The sequence below is a fragment of the Oncorhynchus gorbuscha genome, linkage group LG11, assembly GCF_021184085.1.
Source record: "Oncorhynchus gorbuscha isolate QuinsamMale2020 ecotype Even-year linkage group LG11, OgorEven_v1.0, whole genome shotgun sequence".
Classification (NCBI taxonomy): Eukaryota; Metazoa; Chordata; class Actinopteri; order Salmoniformes; family Salmonidae; genus Oncorhynchus; species Oncorhynchus gorbuscha.
In genome coordinates this window covers 5,921,364-5,939,037 of record NC_060183.1, presented here as the reverse complement: position 1 = coordinate 5,939,037, position 17,674 = coordinate 5,921,364, and the positions used below count along the sequence as shown (strand labels likewise).

Genomic DNA, 17,674 nt, shown 5'->3' with positions numbered 1-17,674 from the left:
AATAACAATGTGGAGTCTATATACAGGGTGTTACGGTACAGAGTCAATGTGGAGACTATATACAGGGTATTACGGTACAGAGTCAATGTGGAGGCTATATACAGGGGGTACCAGTACAGAGTCAATGTGGAGGCTATATACAGGGTATTACGGTGCAGAGTCAATGTGGAGGCTATATACAGGGTATTACGGTACAGAGTCAATGTGGAGGCTATATACAGGGGGTACCGGTACAGAGTCAATGTGGAGGCTATATACAGGGAGTACCAGTACAGAGTCAATGTGGAGGCTATATACAGGGTATTACGGTACAGAGTCAATGTGGAGGCTATATACAGGGTATTACGGTACAGAGTCAATGTGGAGGCTATATACAGGGGGTACCGGTACAGAGTCAATGTGGAGGCTATATACAGGGTTTACCGGTACAGAGTCAATGTGGAGGCTATAGGTACAGAGTCAATGTGGAGGCTATAGGTACAGAGTCAATGTGGAGGCTATATACAGGGGGTACCGGTACAGAGTCAATGTGGAGGCTATAGGTACAGAGTCAATGTGGAGGCTATATACAGGGGGTACCGGTACAGAGTCAATGTGGAGGCTATAGGTACAGAGTCAATGTGGAGGCTATATACAGGGTGTTACGGTACAGAGTCAATGTGGAGGCTATATACAGGGTGTTACGGTACAGAGTCAATGTGGAGGCTATATACAGGGTGTTACGGTACAGAGTCAATGTGGAGGCTATATACAGGGTATTACGGTACAGAGTCAATGTGGAGGCTATATACAGGGTGTTACGGTACAGAGTCAATGTGGAGGTTATATACAGGGGGTACCGGTACAGAGTCAATGTGGAGGTTATATACAGGGTGTTACGGTACAGAGTCAATGTGGAGGTTATATACAGGGTGTTACGGTACAGAGTCAATGTGGAGGTTATATACAGGGTGTTACGGTACAGAGTCAATGTGGAGGCTATATACAGGGTGTTACGGTACAGAGTCAATGTGGAGGCTATATACAGGGTGTTACGGTACAGAGTCAATGTGGAGGCTATATACAGGGTATTACGGTACAGAGTCAATGTGGAGACTATATACAGGGGGTACCAGTACAGAGTCAATGTGGAGGCTATATACAGGGTATTACGGTACAGAGTCAATGTGGAGGCTATATACAGGGTATTACGGTACAGAGTCAATGTGGAGGCTATATACAGGGGGTACCGGTACAGAGTCAATGTGGAGGCTATATACAGGGGGTACCAGTACAGAGTCAATGTGGAGGCTATATACAGGGTATTAGGGTACAGAGTCAATGTGGAGGCTATATACAGGGTATTACGGTACAGAGTCAATGTGGAGGCTATATACAGGGGGTACCGGTACAGAGTCAATGTGGAGGCTATATACAGGGGGTACCGGTACAGAGTCAATGTGGAGACTATATACAGGGGGTACCGGTACCGAGTCAATGTGGAGGCTATATACAGGGGGTACCGGTACCGAGTCAATGTGGAGGCTATATACAGGGGGTACCGGTACAGAGTCAATGTGGAGGCTATATACAGGGGGTACCGGTACAGAGTCAATGTGGAGGCTATATACAGGGGGTACCGGTACAGAGTCAATGTGGAGGCTATATACAGGGGTACCGGTACAGAGTCAATGTGGAGGCTATATACAGGGGGTACCGGTACAGAGTCAATGTGGAGGCTATATACAGGGTATTACGGTACAGAGTCAATGTGGAGGCTATATACAGGGTATTACGGTACAGAGTCAATGTGGAGGCTATATACAGGGTATTACGGTACAGAGTCAATGTGGAGGCTATATACAGGGTATTACGCTACAGAGTCAATGTGGAGGCTATATACAGGGTGTTACGGTACAGAGTCAATGTGGAGGCTATATACAGGGTATTACGGTACAGAGTCAATGTGGAGGCTATATACAGGGTATTACGGTACAGAGTCAATGTGGAGGCTATATACAGGGTATTACGGTACAGAGTCAATGTGGAGGCTATATACAGGGTATTACGGTACAGAGTCAATGTGGAGGCTATATACAGGGTATTACGGTACAGAGTCAGTGTGGAGGCTATATACAGGGTATTACGGTACAGAGTCAATGTGGATGCTATATACAGGGTATTACGGTACAGAGTCAATGTGGAGGCTATATACAGGGTGTTACAGTACAGTCAATGTGGAGGCTATATACAGGGTATTACGGTACAGAGTCAATGTGGAGGCTATATACAGGGTATTACGGTACAGAGTAATATAATGGTAATATAATTCAACAGGATTCATCTACGTTGATTTTACAACTCTTGTTCCTGCTTTTCTCTTACAGGTTCCTGATGAGGTTTGTGTTCATCAATCAAGTCATGCAAATAGATGAATCCAATTCAGTCTGTAATGAGGCCGCCTGCTCTGTGCATTATACGATATCCTACAATATCTTATTTCTTTATCACTCCTGGTTGGTAAACCACGGTTGATTCATCTGTCTTTCTCTTTATCTAAACTGCCTATCAGTTTTCTATTCATCTATTTTCACATCAATTGCCCCCATGATGAATGTTTGTCTGATGACAATGGTAGCGATCTCTCTCTCTCTCTCTCCCCTTCCCTCCACTTCCTCAGTATAAGGGTCAATCTAACATCCACCTGGGACCAGACGTGCTGCTGAGACAGAAACACGTGGCCATGAGCAGCACCTTCATTAACACCAGAGAGGTAGGTCGGCTGCTTGTAAAGTGGGTTACAATTTTAATTACACCTTTTAATTAAGAAAGAATGCTTTGATTTGAAGGAGTTTGAAGGGAACTTGGCTGTTATCCTGAAACCTTATTCTACATTTGAACTTTAATTGTAGTTTGTTTTGTTTTTCTGTAGGTGTGTGACCGTTTCTGCCTTCCCCCTGGGGAGTATGTCGTCATCCCCTCCACCTTCCAGCCTCACAAAAACGGCAGCTTCATCCTCAGAGTGTTCTCGGAGAAACACGCAGCCACCAGGTACGTTCACCTCTAAGCTCCTACACACCATGGAACACGCAGCCACCAGGTACGTTCACCTCTAACCTCCTACACACCATGGTCCTGTCTAGAAATAACTCCTAGTCCTTAATATGATCCTGTCTAGAAATAACTCCTAGTCCTTAATATGATCCTGTCTAGAAATAACTCCTAGTCCTTAATATGATCCTGTCTAGAAATAACTCCTAGTCCTTAACCTTCTACACACCATGGTCCTGTCTAGAAATAACTCCTAGTCCTTAATATGATCCTGTCTAGAAATAACTCCTAGTCCTTAATATGATCCTGTCTAGAAATAACTCCTAGTCCTTAACCTTCTACACACCATGGTCCTGTCTAGAAATAACTCCTAGTCCTTAATATGATCCTGTCTAGAAATAACTCCTAGTCCTTAATATGATCCTGTCTAGAAATAACTCCTAGTCCTTAATATGATCCTGTCTAGAAATAACTCCTAGTCCTTAATATGATCCTGTCTAGAAATAACTCCTAGTCCTTAACCTTCTACACACCATGGTCCTGTCTAGAAATAACTCCTAGTCCTTAATATGATCCTGTCTAGAAATAACTCCTAGTCCTTAATATGATCCTGTCTAGAAATAACTCCTAGTCCTTAATATGATCCTGTCTAGAAATAACTCCTAGTCCTTAACCTTCTACACACCATGGTCCTGTCTAGAAATAACTCCTAGTCCTTAATATGGTCCTGTCTAGAAACAACTCCTAGTCCTTAATATGGTCCTGTCTAGAAACAACTCCTAGTCCTTAATATGGTCCTGTCTAGAAACAACTCCTAGTCCTTAAGAAACAACTCCTAGTCCTTAAGAAACCACTCCTAGTCCTAATATGATCCTGTCTAGAAACAACTCCTAGTCCTTAATATGGTCCTGTCTAGAAACAACTCCTAGTCCTTAATATGGTCCTGTCTAGAAACAACTCCTAGTCCTTAAGAAACAACTCCTAGTCCTTAACCTCCTACACACCATGGTCCCGTCTAGAAACAACTCCTAGTCCTTAAGAAACAACTCCTAGTCCTTAACCTCCTACACACCATGGTCCTGTCTAGAAACAACTCCTAGTCCTTAACCTCCTACACACCATGGTCCTGTCTAGAAATAACTCCTAGTCCTTAATATGGTCCTGTCTAGAAACAACTCCTAGTCCTTAACCTCCTAGACACCATGGTCCTGTCTAGAAATAACTCCTAGTCCTTAACCTCCTACATACTATGATCCTGTCTAGAAACAACTCATAGTCCTTAAGAAACCACTCCTAGTCCTAATATGATCCTGTCTAGAAACAACTCCTAGTCCTTAATATGATCCTGTCTAGAAACAACTCCTAGTCCTTAAGAAACAACTCCTAGTCCTTAATATGATCTAGAAACAACTCCAAGTCCTTAAGGAACAACTCCTAGTCCTAATATGATCCTGTCTAGAAACAACTCCTAGTCCTAATATGATCCTGTCTAGAAACAACTCCTAGTCCTTAATATGATCCTGTCTAGAAACAACTCCTAGTCCTTAATATGGTCCTGTCTAGAAACAACTCCTAGTCCTTAAGAAACAACTCCTAGTCCTAATACGATCCTGTCTAGAAACAACTCCTAGTCCTTAATATTATCCTGTCTAGAAACAACTCCTAGTCCTTAACCTCCTAGACACAATGATCCTGTCTAGAAACAACTCATAGTCCTTAATATTATCCTGTTTAGAAACAACTCCTAGTCCTTAAGAAACAACTCCTAGTCCTAATATGATCCTGTCTAGAAACAACTCATAGTCCTAGAAAGAAACAACTCCTAGTCCTAATATGATCCTGTCTAGAAACGACTCCTAGTCCTTAATATGATCCTGTCTAGAAACAACTCCTAGTCCTTAATATGATCCTGTCTAGAAACAACTCCTAGTCCTTAATATGATCCTGTCTAGAAACAACTCCTAGTCCTTAATATGGTCCTGTCTAGAAACAACTCCTAGTCCTTAACCTCCTACATGCCGTGGTCCTGTCTAGAAACAACTCCTAGTCCTTGAAGAAACAACTCCTAGTCCTAATATGATCCTGTCTAGAAACAACTCATAGTCCTTAATATGACCCTGTCTAGAAACAACTCCTAGTCCTTAAGAAACAACTCACAGTCCTTAATATGATCCTGTCTAGAAACAACTCCTAGTCCTTAATATGGTCCTGTCTAGAAACAACTCCTAGTCCTAATATGATCCTGTCTAGAAACAACTCCTAGTCCTTAAGAAACAACTCCTAGTCCTAATATGATCCTGTCTAGAAACAACTCCTAGTCCTTAATATGGTCCTGTCTAGAAACAACTCCTAGTCCTTAACCTCCTACACACCATGGTGGTCCTGTCTATAAACAACTCCTAGTCCTTAACCTCCTAGACACTATGATCCTGTCTAGAAACAACTCATAGTCCTTAATATGATCCTGTCTAGAAACAACTCCTAGTCCTTAAGAAACAACTCCTAGTCCTTAAGAAACAACTCCTAGTCCTTAATATGACCCTGTCTAGAAACAACTCCTAGTCCTTAAGAAACAACTCATAGTCCTTAATATGATCCTGTCTAGAAACAACTCCTAGTCCTTAAGAAACAACTCCTAGTCCTAATATGATCCTGTCTAGAAAGAACTCCTAGTCCTTAAGAAACAACTCCTAGTCCTTAAGAAACAACTCCTAGTCCTAATATGATCCTGTCTAGAAACAACTCCTAGTCCTTAAGAAACAACTCCTAGTCCTTAATATGATCATGTCTAGAAACAACTCCTAGTCCTAATATGATCCTGTCTAGAAACAACTCCTGAAGTGGCTTTTCCGTGAAGTGCCTATGGGGAAGGGGCTATGGGGCTTTTCCGTGAAGTGCCTATGGGGAAGGGGCTATTGGGGCTTTTCCATGAAGTGCCTAGGGAAGGGGCTATGGGGCTTTTCCTTGAAGTGCTTAGGAAACAACTCCTAGTCCTTATCCTGTCTATGGGGCTATGGGGCTTTTCCATTAAGTGCCTATGGGGAAGGGGCTATGGGGCTTTTCCATGAAGTGCCTAGGGGAAGGGGCTATGGGGCTTTTCCGTGAAGTGCCTAGGGGAAGGGGCTATGGGGCTTTTCCTTGAAGTGCTTAGGGGAAGGGGCTATGGGGCTTTTCCGTGAAGTGCCTAGGGAAGGGGCTATGGGGCTTTTCCGTGAAGTGCCTAGGGGAAGGGGCTATGGGGCTTTTCCGTGAAGTGCCTAGGGGCAAGGGGCTATGGGGCTTTTCCGTGAAGTGCCTAGGGGAAGGGGCTATGGGGCTTTTCCGTGAAGTGCCTAGGGGAAGGGGCTATGGGGCTTTTCTGTGAAGTGCCTAGGGGAAGGGGCTATGGGGCTTTTCCATGAAGTGTCTAGGGAAAGGGCTATGGGGCTTTTCCATGAAGTGCATAGGGGAAGGGGCTATGGTGCTTTTCCATTAAGTGCCTAGGGAAACGGGATAAGGGGTTCTTTAATGAAATGCCTAAGTTGGAGGGGCTAAGGGGAAGGGCCAACAGGTTGTTTCTGGACAGGGCCAATATGTGCAGGATGTTGGTCATCACAATTATGAACAGCTTGCAATGGATTCTGATAGAACTGTTCATCTACAAGCTTATACCCCCACCTAGTGGATAAAGAGTGTAACTCAAACGAACTATTTATCATCTAGTTGACACCCCCCACCTAGGCAAGTCACTTAAGAACAAATTATTTTTTTCAATGACTGCCTAGGAACAGTGGGTTAACTGCCTGTTCAGGGGCAGAATGACAGATTTGTATCTTGTATCTCTAACCACTAGGCTACCTGCCGCCTCTACACTCTAACCACTAGGCTACCTGCCGCCTCTACACTCTAACCACTAGGCTACCTGCCGTCCCTACACTCTAACCACTAGGCTACCTGCCGCCTCTACACTCTAACCACTAGGCTACCTGCCGCCCCTACACTCTAACCACTAGGCTACCTGCCATCCCTACACTCTAACCACTAGGCTACCCTGCCATCCCTACACTCTAACCACTAGCTACCGCCCCTACACTCTAACCACTAGGCTACCTGCCGCCTCTACACTCTAACCACTAGGCTACCTGCCGCCCCTACACTCTAACCACTAGGCTACCTGCCGTCCCTACACTCTAACCACTAGGCTACCTGCCATCCCTACACTCTAACCACTAGGCTACCTGCCGCCCCTACACTCTAACCACTAGGCTACCTGCCGTCCCTACACTCTAACCACTAGGCTACCTGCCATCCCTACACTCTAACCACTAGGCTACCCTGCCGCCCCAGGGATAAAGAGATTAACTGAAACAAACTGTGTATCGACTAGCTGATACCTCCACCTAGTGGATAAAGAGTGTAACTGAAACAAACTGTGTATCGACTAGCTGATACCTCCACCTAGTGGATAAAGAGTGTAACTGAAACAAACTGTGTATCGACTAGCTGATACCTCCACCTAGTGGATAAAGAGTGTAACTGAAACAAACTGTGTATCGACTAGCTGATACCTCCACCTAGTGGATAAAGAGTGTAACTGAAACAAACTGTGTATCGACTAGCTGATACCTCCACCTAGTGGATAAAGAGTGTAACTGAAACAAACTGTGTATCGACTAGCTGATACCTCCACCTAGTGGATAAAGAGTGTAACTGAAACAAACTGTGTATCGACTAGCTGATACCTCCACCTAGTGGATAAAGAGTGTAACTGAAACAAACTGTGTATCGACTAGCTGATACCTCCACCTAGTGGATAAAGAGTGTAACTGAAACAAACGGTGTATCGACTAGCTGATACCTCCACCTAGTGGATAAAGAGTGTAACTGAAACAAACTGTGTATCGACTAGCTGATACCTCCACCTAGTGGATAAAGAGTGTAACTGAAACAAACTGTGTTATTCCAGTGAAATGGGCTCGGTGGCTGCTGAAGAGGTGAAGGAGGTAAGCTGTTGACCTACTCCTTAGTTGTTCCCTTATTAATTCCAGAGTCTATTGTTAATATATTCAGAACGACTGTTTTCTCGACTGTCTTTTATGAGAGAATATATCCAAAATATGCTCATTGATCAACATCTATTCTCTCCAGATTAAAGTGGCCGAGAAAGATGTGGATCCCAATTTCAAGCAAATGTTCAAGCAGATCGCCGGCAGTGTAAGTTCCCTCTGGTTTTACACACAATAATGACCTGAGTTGACTGCTTTACATACAATAATGACCAGAGTTGACTGCTTTACATACAATAATGACCAGAGTTGACTGTTTTACACACAATAATGACCAGAGTTGACTGCTTTACACACAATAATGACCTGAGTTGACTGCTTTACACACAATAATGACCTGAGTTGACTGTGTTCTATACAATAATGACCAGAGTTGACTGCTTTACACACAATAATGACCTGAGTTGACTGCTTTACATACAATAATTGCCTGAGTTGACTGCTTTACATACAATAATGACCAGAGTTGACTGTTTTACACACAATAATGGCCTGAGTTGACTGTTTTACACACAATAATGACCTGAGGTGACTGTTTTACACACAATAATGACCAGAGTTGACTGCTTTACATACAATAATGGCCTGAGTTGACTGCTTTACATACAATAATGACCAGAGTTGACTGTTTTACATACAATAATGACCAGAGTTGACCGCTTTACATACAATAATGACCTGAGTTGATGGCTTTACACACAATAATGACCTGTGTTGACAGCTTTACATACAATAATGACCTGAGTTGACTGTGTTCTATACAATAATGACCAGAGTTGACTGCTTTACACACAATAATGACCAGAGTTGACTGCTTTACATACAATAATGACCTGAGTTGACTGTGTTCTATACAATAATGACCAGAGTTGACTGCTTTACATACAATAATGACCTGAGTTGACTGTGTTCTATACAATAATGACCTGAGTTGACTGCTTTACACACAATAATGACCTGAGTTGACTGTGTTCTATACAATAATGACCAGAGTTGACTGCTTTACACACAATAATGACCAGAGTTGACTGCTTTACATACAATAATGACCTGAGTTGACTGTGTTCTATACAATAATGACCAGAGTTGACTGCTTTACACACAATAATGACCTGAGTTGACTGTGTTCTATACAATAATGACCAGAGTTGACTGCTTTACACACAATAATGACCTGAGTTGACTGTGTTCTATACAATAATGACCAGAGTTGACTGCTTTACATACAATAATGACCAGAGTTGACTGCTTTACACACAATAATGACCAGAGTTGACTGCTTTACATACAATAATGACCTGAGTTGACTGTTTTACACACAATAATGGCCTGAGTTGACTGTGTTCTATACAATAATGACCAGAGTTGACTGCTTTCTATACAATAATGGCCTGAGTTGACTGTGTTCTATACAATAATGACCAGAGTTGACTGTGTTCTATACAATAATGACCAGAGTTGACTGCTTTACACACAATAATGACCTGAGTTGACTGTTTTACACACAATAATGACCTGAGTTGACTGTTTTACACACAATAATGACCTGAGTTGACTGTGTTCTATTTCTCGAACAGGACGGCGAAGTGACTGTCTTCGAACTTGTTGAAATTCTGAACAAAGTTTTCGCTAAAAGTAAAGACATTTTCAATAAATTTCTAAATTATAATAATTATATATATTATTGAGCCTTAGAATGAATGTTATTTCAACTGAATGATTTTATCCCGATGGTTTCCAGGGGCCGACATCAAGACGGAAGGTTTTAGTCTTGAAACTGGACGACACATTGTCAGTCTTCTAGATGTATCCTTAACAGTTACAAAAACTATTTCCTTTTATGTCTCTATCTTGATTTGACACCTTCACAGATGTTTATACTGCTCCATGCAGTTTTATAACCTGGTCCCAGATCTGTTTGTGTTGTCTAGCCAACTCCTATTGCCAATGGTGTCAATAAGACTAGCCTGGTCCAAGATCTGTTTGTGCTGTCTAGCCAACTCCTATTGCCATTGGGTTCAATAAGACTAGCCTGGACCAGGCTACAAAGAGGGAGTAAATTGTTCAAATGATGCCTGATTTGAACCAATCAATATATACATGAGTCATGCCACACATAGTGAACACCCATTGACATGGACAATGTTTGAGAACTTCCTGTACCTTGTAGGTTACAAACCTTGACATCTGTCTCCAGAAAGATGGAAATGCCAAGTTGGGACTGGTTGAATTCCACATGCTTTGGATGAAGATCCAGAAATACTTGGTATGAGTGTTGAAGGTGTTGTTGTTGATGTACAGGTCTCACTGGATCATGTATGATTGAGTTTACTAAATCATACTGTGATGAGTCTACTGTTTACCCCTGGGTGAATCCTAACTTCCAGGGACATCTATTAAACTTCCAGTGACATCTATTAAACTACCAGTGACATCTATTAAACTTCCAGTGACATCTATTAAACTACCAGTGACATCTATTAAACTACCAGTGACATCTATTAAACTACCAGTGACATCTATTAAACTTCCAGGGACATCTATTAAACTTCCAGTGACATCTATTAAACTACCAGTGACATCTATTAAACTTCCAGGGACATCTATTAAACTTCCAGGGACATCTATTAAACTTCCAGTGACATCTATTAAACTTCCAGTGACCTCTATTAAACTTCCAGTGACATCTATTAAACTACCAGTGACATCTATTAAACTTCCAGGGACATCTATTAAACTTCCAGGGACATCTATTAAACTTCCAGTGACATCTATTAAACTTCCAGTGACATCTATTAAACTACCAGTGACATCTAAATTAAACTATTAAACTTCCAGGGACATCTATTAAACTTCCAGTGACATCTATTAAAAACTTAAACCAGTGACATCTATTAAACTTCCAGTGACATCTATTAAACTTCCAGTGACATCTATTAAACTACCAGTGACATCTATTAAACTACCAGTGACATCTATTAAACTTCCAGTGACATCTATTAAACTTCCAGTGACATCTAGTGACATCTATTAAACTTCCAGTGACATCTATTAAACTTCCAGTGACATCTAAATTAAACTACCAGTGACATCTATTAAACTACCATTGACATCAGTGCATGACTAAGGGAAAATGTGACTAAATAGAAGTTCAGATGTAGGACCCCCCCCCCCCCCTCAGTATGTATTAACTGTGTAATATATGTTTCTCTGTTCTGATTGGTCATCATGTTGTGGTTGGTATCTTCAGGAAATTTTCAAGAGTTACGACTCAGACCGCTCTGGAACTATGAGTTCACATGAGATGAGAGGTGCTCTGACAGAAGCAGGTAACACACACATTTTTTTTTTTGGGGGGGGGCCGCAGGGAACTGCAAGATCTGTGGGGGGCCGCAGGGGGTGGCAGGAGCAGTGCGTCCTACACCACTGCCCTCATGTGCAACTGATCATTATTTTCTTAAATCTATCCAGGTACCCCCTGTAGAAAGGACAGGTACCCCCTGTAGAAAGGACAGGTACCCCCTGTAGACAGACCAGTTACCCTCTGTAGATAGGTCAGGTACCCCTGTAGACGGGTCAGGAACCCCCTGTAGATAGGCCAGGTACCCCCAGTAGATAGACCAGGTACCCCCTGTAGATAGACCAGGTACCCCCTGTAGATAGACCAGGTACCCCCTGTAGATAGACCAGGTACCCCCTGTAGATAGACCAGGTACCCCCTGTAGATAGGACAGGTACCCCCTGTAGATAGACCAGGTACCCCCTGTAGATAGACCAGGTACCCCCTGTAGATAGACCAGGTACCCCCTGTAGATAGGACAGGTACCCCCTGTAGATAGACCAGGTACCCCCTGTAGATAGACCAGGTACCCCCTGTAGATAGGACAGGTACCCCCTGTAGATAGACCAGGTACCCCCTGTAGATAGACCAGGTACCCCCTGTAGATAGACCAGGTACCCCCTGTAGATAGACCAGGTACCCCCTGTAGATAGGCCAGGTACCCCTGTAGATAGGCCAGGTACCCCCTGTAGATAGACCAGGTACCCCCTGTAGATAGACCAGGTACCCCCTGTAGATAGACCAGGTACCCCCTGTAGATAGACCAGGTACCCCCTGTAGATAGACCAGGTACCCCCTGTAGATAGGACAGGTACCCCCTGTAGATAGACCAAGTACCCCCTGTAGATGGGTCAGGAACCCCTGTAGACGGGTAAGGTACCCCTGTAGATAGACCAGGTACCCCCTGTAGATAGACCAGGTACCCCTGTAGATAGGACAGGTACCCCCTGTAGATAGACCAGTTACCCCCTGTAGATAGACCAGGTACCCCCTGTAGATAGGCCAGGTACCCCCTGTAGACAGGTCAGGTATCCCCTGTAGATAGACCAGGTACCCCCTGTAGATAGACCAGGTACCCCCTGTAGATAGACCTAGATAGACCAGGTACCCCCTGTAGATAGACCAGGTACCCCCTGTAGACAGACCAGGTACCCCCTGTAGACAGGTCAGGTATCCCCTGTAGACAGGTCAGGTATCCCCTGTAGATGGGTCAGGAACCCCTGTAGACGGGTAAGGTACCCCCTGTAGACAGGTCAGGTACCCCCTGTAGACAGGTCAGGTACCCCCTGTAGATAGACCAGGTACCCCCTGTAGACAGGTCAGGTATCCCCTGTAGATAGACCAGGTACCCCCTGTAGATAGACCAGGAACCCCTGTAGATAGACCAGGTACCCCTGTAGATAGACCAGGAACCCCTGTAGATAGATTGACAACCATTGCTCTGGATGGTTACTGGGATGGTTACTGTAAGTGGAATGTTATGTCCATATTAATATAATCTATTCATTGTATTTCTATGACCATGTCCTTTTCCTCAGGCTTCCACATCAACAGTGCAGTGCTGCAGGTCATCGTGAATCGTTATGCCAGCGCCCACTATGCCATCGACTTTCACTGTTTCGTGGACTGTCTCATCAGAGTTGAAATGCTCTTCAGTAAGTCAATTCAACAATAACACAACTCTTCCATCAACATTGGGATGCAAATAGAGAATATATGACTACAAATGTATTCTACCGGCGGGGAAATTTCGGTTGCGGTTCTGTGAATACAAAACCCCCGCCATAATCAAGCAAAGATAAGGACATACAGTGTACAGATAATATGTTTGTCTGTTGCTTCCGGAACATCCTGCAAATGTTTGGTATCCTGGAACATCCTGCAAATGTTTGGCATCCTGGAACATGCTGAAAAAGTTTGGTATCCTGGAACACCCTGCAAAAGTTTGGCATCCTGCAAATGTTTGGCATCCTGGAACATCCTGCAGATGTTTGGCATCCTGGAACATCCTGCACATGTTTGGCATCCTTGAACATCCTGCAAAAGTTTGGCATCCTGGAACATCCTGCAAATGTTTGGCTTCCTGGAACATCTTGCAAAAGTTTGGCATCCTGGAACATCCTGCAAATGTTTGGTATCCTGGAACATCCTGCAAATGTTTGGCATCCTGGAACATCCTGCAAATGTTTGGCATCCTGGAACATCCTGAAAAAGTTTGGTATCCTGGAACACCCTGCAAAAGTTTGGCATCCTGCAAATGTTTGGCATCCTGGAACATCCTACAAATGTTTGGCATCCTGGAACATCCTGCAAATGTTTGGCATCCTGCAAATGTTTGGCATCCTGGAACATCCTGCAAATGTTTGGCATCCTGGAACATCCTGCAAATGTTTGGCATCCTGGAACATCCTGCAAATGTTTGGCATCCTGGAACATCCTCCAAACCGTAGATGATATAGGTCCTTGAACAGTATGTCTCAGCAGCACAATAACTTGGATTTGACAGATTAGTTAACTGATTTGGTAATTGATCAATTCATTGAATATTGCATTGGATTAATAACCTCTTTCTGTTTTGAATCCCAACCAGAGATGTTTAAAACTCTGGATACCAACGCCTCTGGGAAGATTGAGTTGGATGTGTCCCAAGTATGTACTTCTGTTTGTCTATTTCATTATATAGTACTGTGGTTTAACTCAATATGTTGGTCACCATTGTGCATGGAAGGAGGAATTGTCTCGCTAAACTCAACTGTTTACAGTAACAGATAGTATTTGGGTGCTGCCATATTGTTAAAAAAACTGCCATATTGTTAAAGGAACAAACTGCCATATTGTTAATGGAACAAACTGCCATATTGTTAAAGGAACAAACTGCCATATTGTTAAAGGAACAAACTGCCATATTGTTAAAGGAACAAACTGCCATATTGTTAAAGGAACAAACTGCCATATTGTTAAAGGAACAAACTGCCATATTGTTAAAGGAACAAACTGCCATATTGTTAAAGGAACAAACTGCCATATTGTTAAAGGAACAAACTTCCATATTGTTAAAGGAACAAACTGCCATATTAAGGAACAAACTGCCATATTGTTAAAGGAACAAACTGCCATATTGTTAAAGGAACAAACTGCCATATTGTTAAAGGAACAAACTGCCATATTGTTAAAGGAACAAACTGCCATATTGTTAAAGGAACAAACTGCCATATTGTTAATGGAACAAACTGCCATATTGTTAAAGGAACAAACTGCCATATTGTTAAAGGAACAAACTGCCATATAAAGGAACAAACTGCCATATTGTTAAAGGAACAAACTGCCATATTGTTAAAGGAACAAACTGCCATATTATTAAAGGAACAAACTGCCATATTGTTAAAGGAACAAACTGCCATATTGTTAAAGGAACAAACTGCCATATTGTTTAAGGAACAAACTGCCATATTGTTAAAGGAACAAACTGCCATAATGTTAAAGGAACAAACTGCCATATTGTTAAAGGAACAAACTGCCATATTGTTAAAGGAACAAACTGCCATATTGTTAAAGGAACAAACTGCCATATTGTTAAAGGAACAAACTGCCATATTGTTAAAGGAACAAACTGCCATATTGTTAAAGGAACAAACTGCCATATTGTTAAAGGAACAAACTTCCATATTGTTAAAGGAACAAATTATTAAGGAACAAACTGCCATATTGTTAAAGGAACAAACTGAACCATATTGTTAAAGGAACAAACTGCCATATTGTTAAAGGAACAAACTGCCATATTGTTAAAGGAACAAACTGCCATATTGTTAAAGGAACAAACTGCCATATTGTTAAAGGAACAAACTGCCATATTGTTAAAGGAACAAACATAAACTGCCATATTGTTAAAGGAACAAACTGCCATATTGTTAAAGGAACAAACTGCCATATTGTTAAAGGAACAAACTGCCATATTGTTAAAGGAACAAACTGCCATATTGTTAAAGGAACAAACTGCCATATTGTTAAAGGAACAAACTGCCATATTGTTAAAGGAACAAACTGCCATATTGTTAAAGGAACAAACTGCCATATTGTTTAAGGAACAAACATATTGTTAAAGGAACAAACTGCCATATTGTTAAAGGAACAAACTGCCATATTGTTAAAGGAACAAACTGCCATATTGTTTAAGGAACAAACTGCCATATTGTTAAAGGAACAAACTGCCATATTGTTAAAGGAACAAACTGCCATATTGTTAAAGGAACAAACTGCCATATTGTTTAAGGAACAAACTGCCATATTGTTAAAGGAACAAACTGCCATATTGTTAAAGGAACAAACTGCCATATTGTTAAAGGAACAAACTGCCATATTGTTAAAGGAACAAACTGCCATATTGTTTAAGGAACAAACTGCCATATTGTTAAAGGAACAAACTGCCATATTGTTTAAGGAACAAACTGCCATATTGTTAAAGGAACAAACTGCCATATTGTTTAAGGAACAAACTGCCATATTGTTAAAGGAACAAACTGCCATATTGTTAAAGGAACAAACTGCCATATTGTTAAAGGAACAAACTGCCATATTGTTTAAGGAACAAACTGCCATATTGTTAAAGGAACAAACTGCCATATTGTTAAAGGAACAAACTGCCATATTGTTAAAGGAACAAACTGCCATATTGTTAAAGGAACAAACTGCCATATTGTTTAAGGAACAAACTGCCATATTGTTTAAGGAACAAACTGCCATATTGTTAAAGGAACAAACTGCCATATTGTTAAAGGAACAAACTGCCATATTGTTTAGGTTTGAATGTGTTCTGAAGAACCAGTCATCAGAGAAAAATAAGTGTTTTAGCGACAGTCTTAATAATAATAATAATAACAGATAGTCTTCGTCAGCGTTTTCTCTACTGGTCACCCAGCTCGTGGACTGTGTTGTACAGACAGTCTGTCTGTTCGTTTGTTTGTCTGTCTGACTGGATTTGTTTTCTTTTTCCAGTGGCTGTGCCTGGCAATCAACTAAACTCCCCAACGCCAGGAGGGAATCAACTAGACTCCCCAACGCCAGGAGAGAATCAACTAAACTCCCCAACGCCAGGAGGGAATCAACTAGACTCCCCAACGCCAGTAGTGAATCAACTAGACTCCCCAACGCCAGTAGTGAATCAACTAGACTCCCCAACGCCAGTAGTGAATCAACTAGACTCCCCAACGCCAGTAGTGAATCAACTAGACTCCCCAACGCCAGTAGTGAATCAACTAGACTCCCCAACGCCAGTAGTGAATCAACTAGACTCCCCAACGCCAGTAGTGAATCAATCAGACTCCCCAACGCCAGTAGTGAATCAACAAGACTCCCCAACGCCAGTAGTGAATCAACTAGACTCCCCAACGCCAGTAGTGAATCAACTAGACTCCCCCAGTAGTGAATCAACTAGACTCCCCGACGCCAGTAGTGAATCAACTAGACTCCCCCAGTAGTGAATCAACTAGACTCCCCCAGTAGTGAATCAACTAGACTCCCCCCAGTAGTGAATCAACTAGACTCCCCCAGTAGTGAATCAACTAGACTCCCCCAGTAGTGAATCAACTAGACTCCCCCAGTAGTGAATCAACTAGACTCCCCCAGTAGTGAATCAACTAGACTCCCCAGTAGTGAATCAACTAGACTCCCCAGTAGTGAATCAACTAGACTCCCCGCCGCCAGTAGTGAATCAACTAGACTCACCCAGTAGTGAATCAACTAGACTCCCCGCCGCCAGTAGTGAATCAACTAGACTCCCCCAGTAGTGAATCAACTAGACTCCCCCAGTAGTGAATCAACTAGACTCCCCGATGCCAGTAGTGAATCAACTAGACTCCCCCAGTAGTGAATCAACTAGACTCCCCCAGTAGTGAATCAACTAGACTCCCCCAGTAGTGAATCAACTAGACTCCCCAGTAGTGAATCAGTAGTGAATCAACTAGACTCCCCCAGTAGTGAATCAACTAGACTCCCCCAGTAGTGAATCAACTAGACTCCCCCAGTAGTGAATCAACTAGACTCCCCCAGTAGTGAATCAACTAGACTCCCCCAGTAGTGAATCAACTAGACTCCCCAGTAGTGAATCAACTAGACTCCCCAGTAGTGAATCAACTAGACTCCCCCAGTAGTGAATCAACTAGACTCCCCCAGTAGTGAATCAACTAGACTCCCCCAGTAGTGAATCAACTAGACTCCCCCAGTAGTGAATCAACTAGACTCCCCCAGTAGTGATAGCTGATGC

At 42.5% G+C, this 17,674-nt stretch overlaps 1 protein-coding gene across 1 annotated transcript in view; it reads left to right on the top strand.

Annotated features, from left to right (window-relative positions):
* Nucleotides 1-16,902, top strand: part of LOC124048054 (calpain-2 catalytic subunit-like) — a 44,939-nt gene extending 28,037 nt beyond the window's left edge. Inside the window, exons 12-23 of the mRNA XM_046368436.1 lie at nt 2,367-2,378; nt 2,660-2,752; nt 2,912-3,030; nt 7,976-8,012; nt 8,158-8,223; nt 9,653-9,710; nt 9,817-9,881; nt 10,273-10,341; nt 11,326-11,404; nt 12,954-13,070; nt 14,006-14,064; nt 16,408-16,902. Coding sequence (XP_046224392.1) covers nt 2,367-2,378; nt 2,660-2,752; nt 2,912-3,030; nt 7,976-8,012; nt 8,158-8,223; nt 9,653-9,710; nt 9,817-9,881; nt 10,273-10,341; nt 11,326-11,404; nt 12,954-13,070; nt 14,006-14,064; nt 16,408-16,431 — 798 coding nt within the window. The 3' untranslated portion in view covers nt 16,432-16,902. The remainder of the gene's footprint in view (nt 1-2,366; nt 2,379-2,659; nt 2,753-2,911; nt 3,031-7,975; nt 8,013-8,157; nt 8,224-9,652; nt 9,711-9,816; nt 9,882-10,272; nt 10,342-11,325; nt 11,405-12,953; nt 13,071-14,005; nt 14,065-16,407) is intronic.
* Nucleotides 16,903-17,674: the final 772 nt, after the last annotated feature.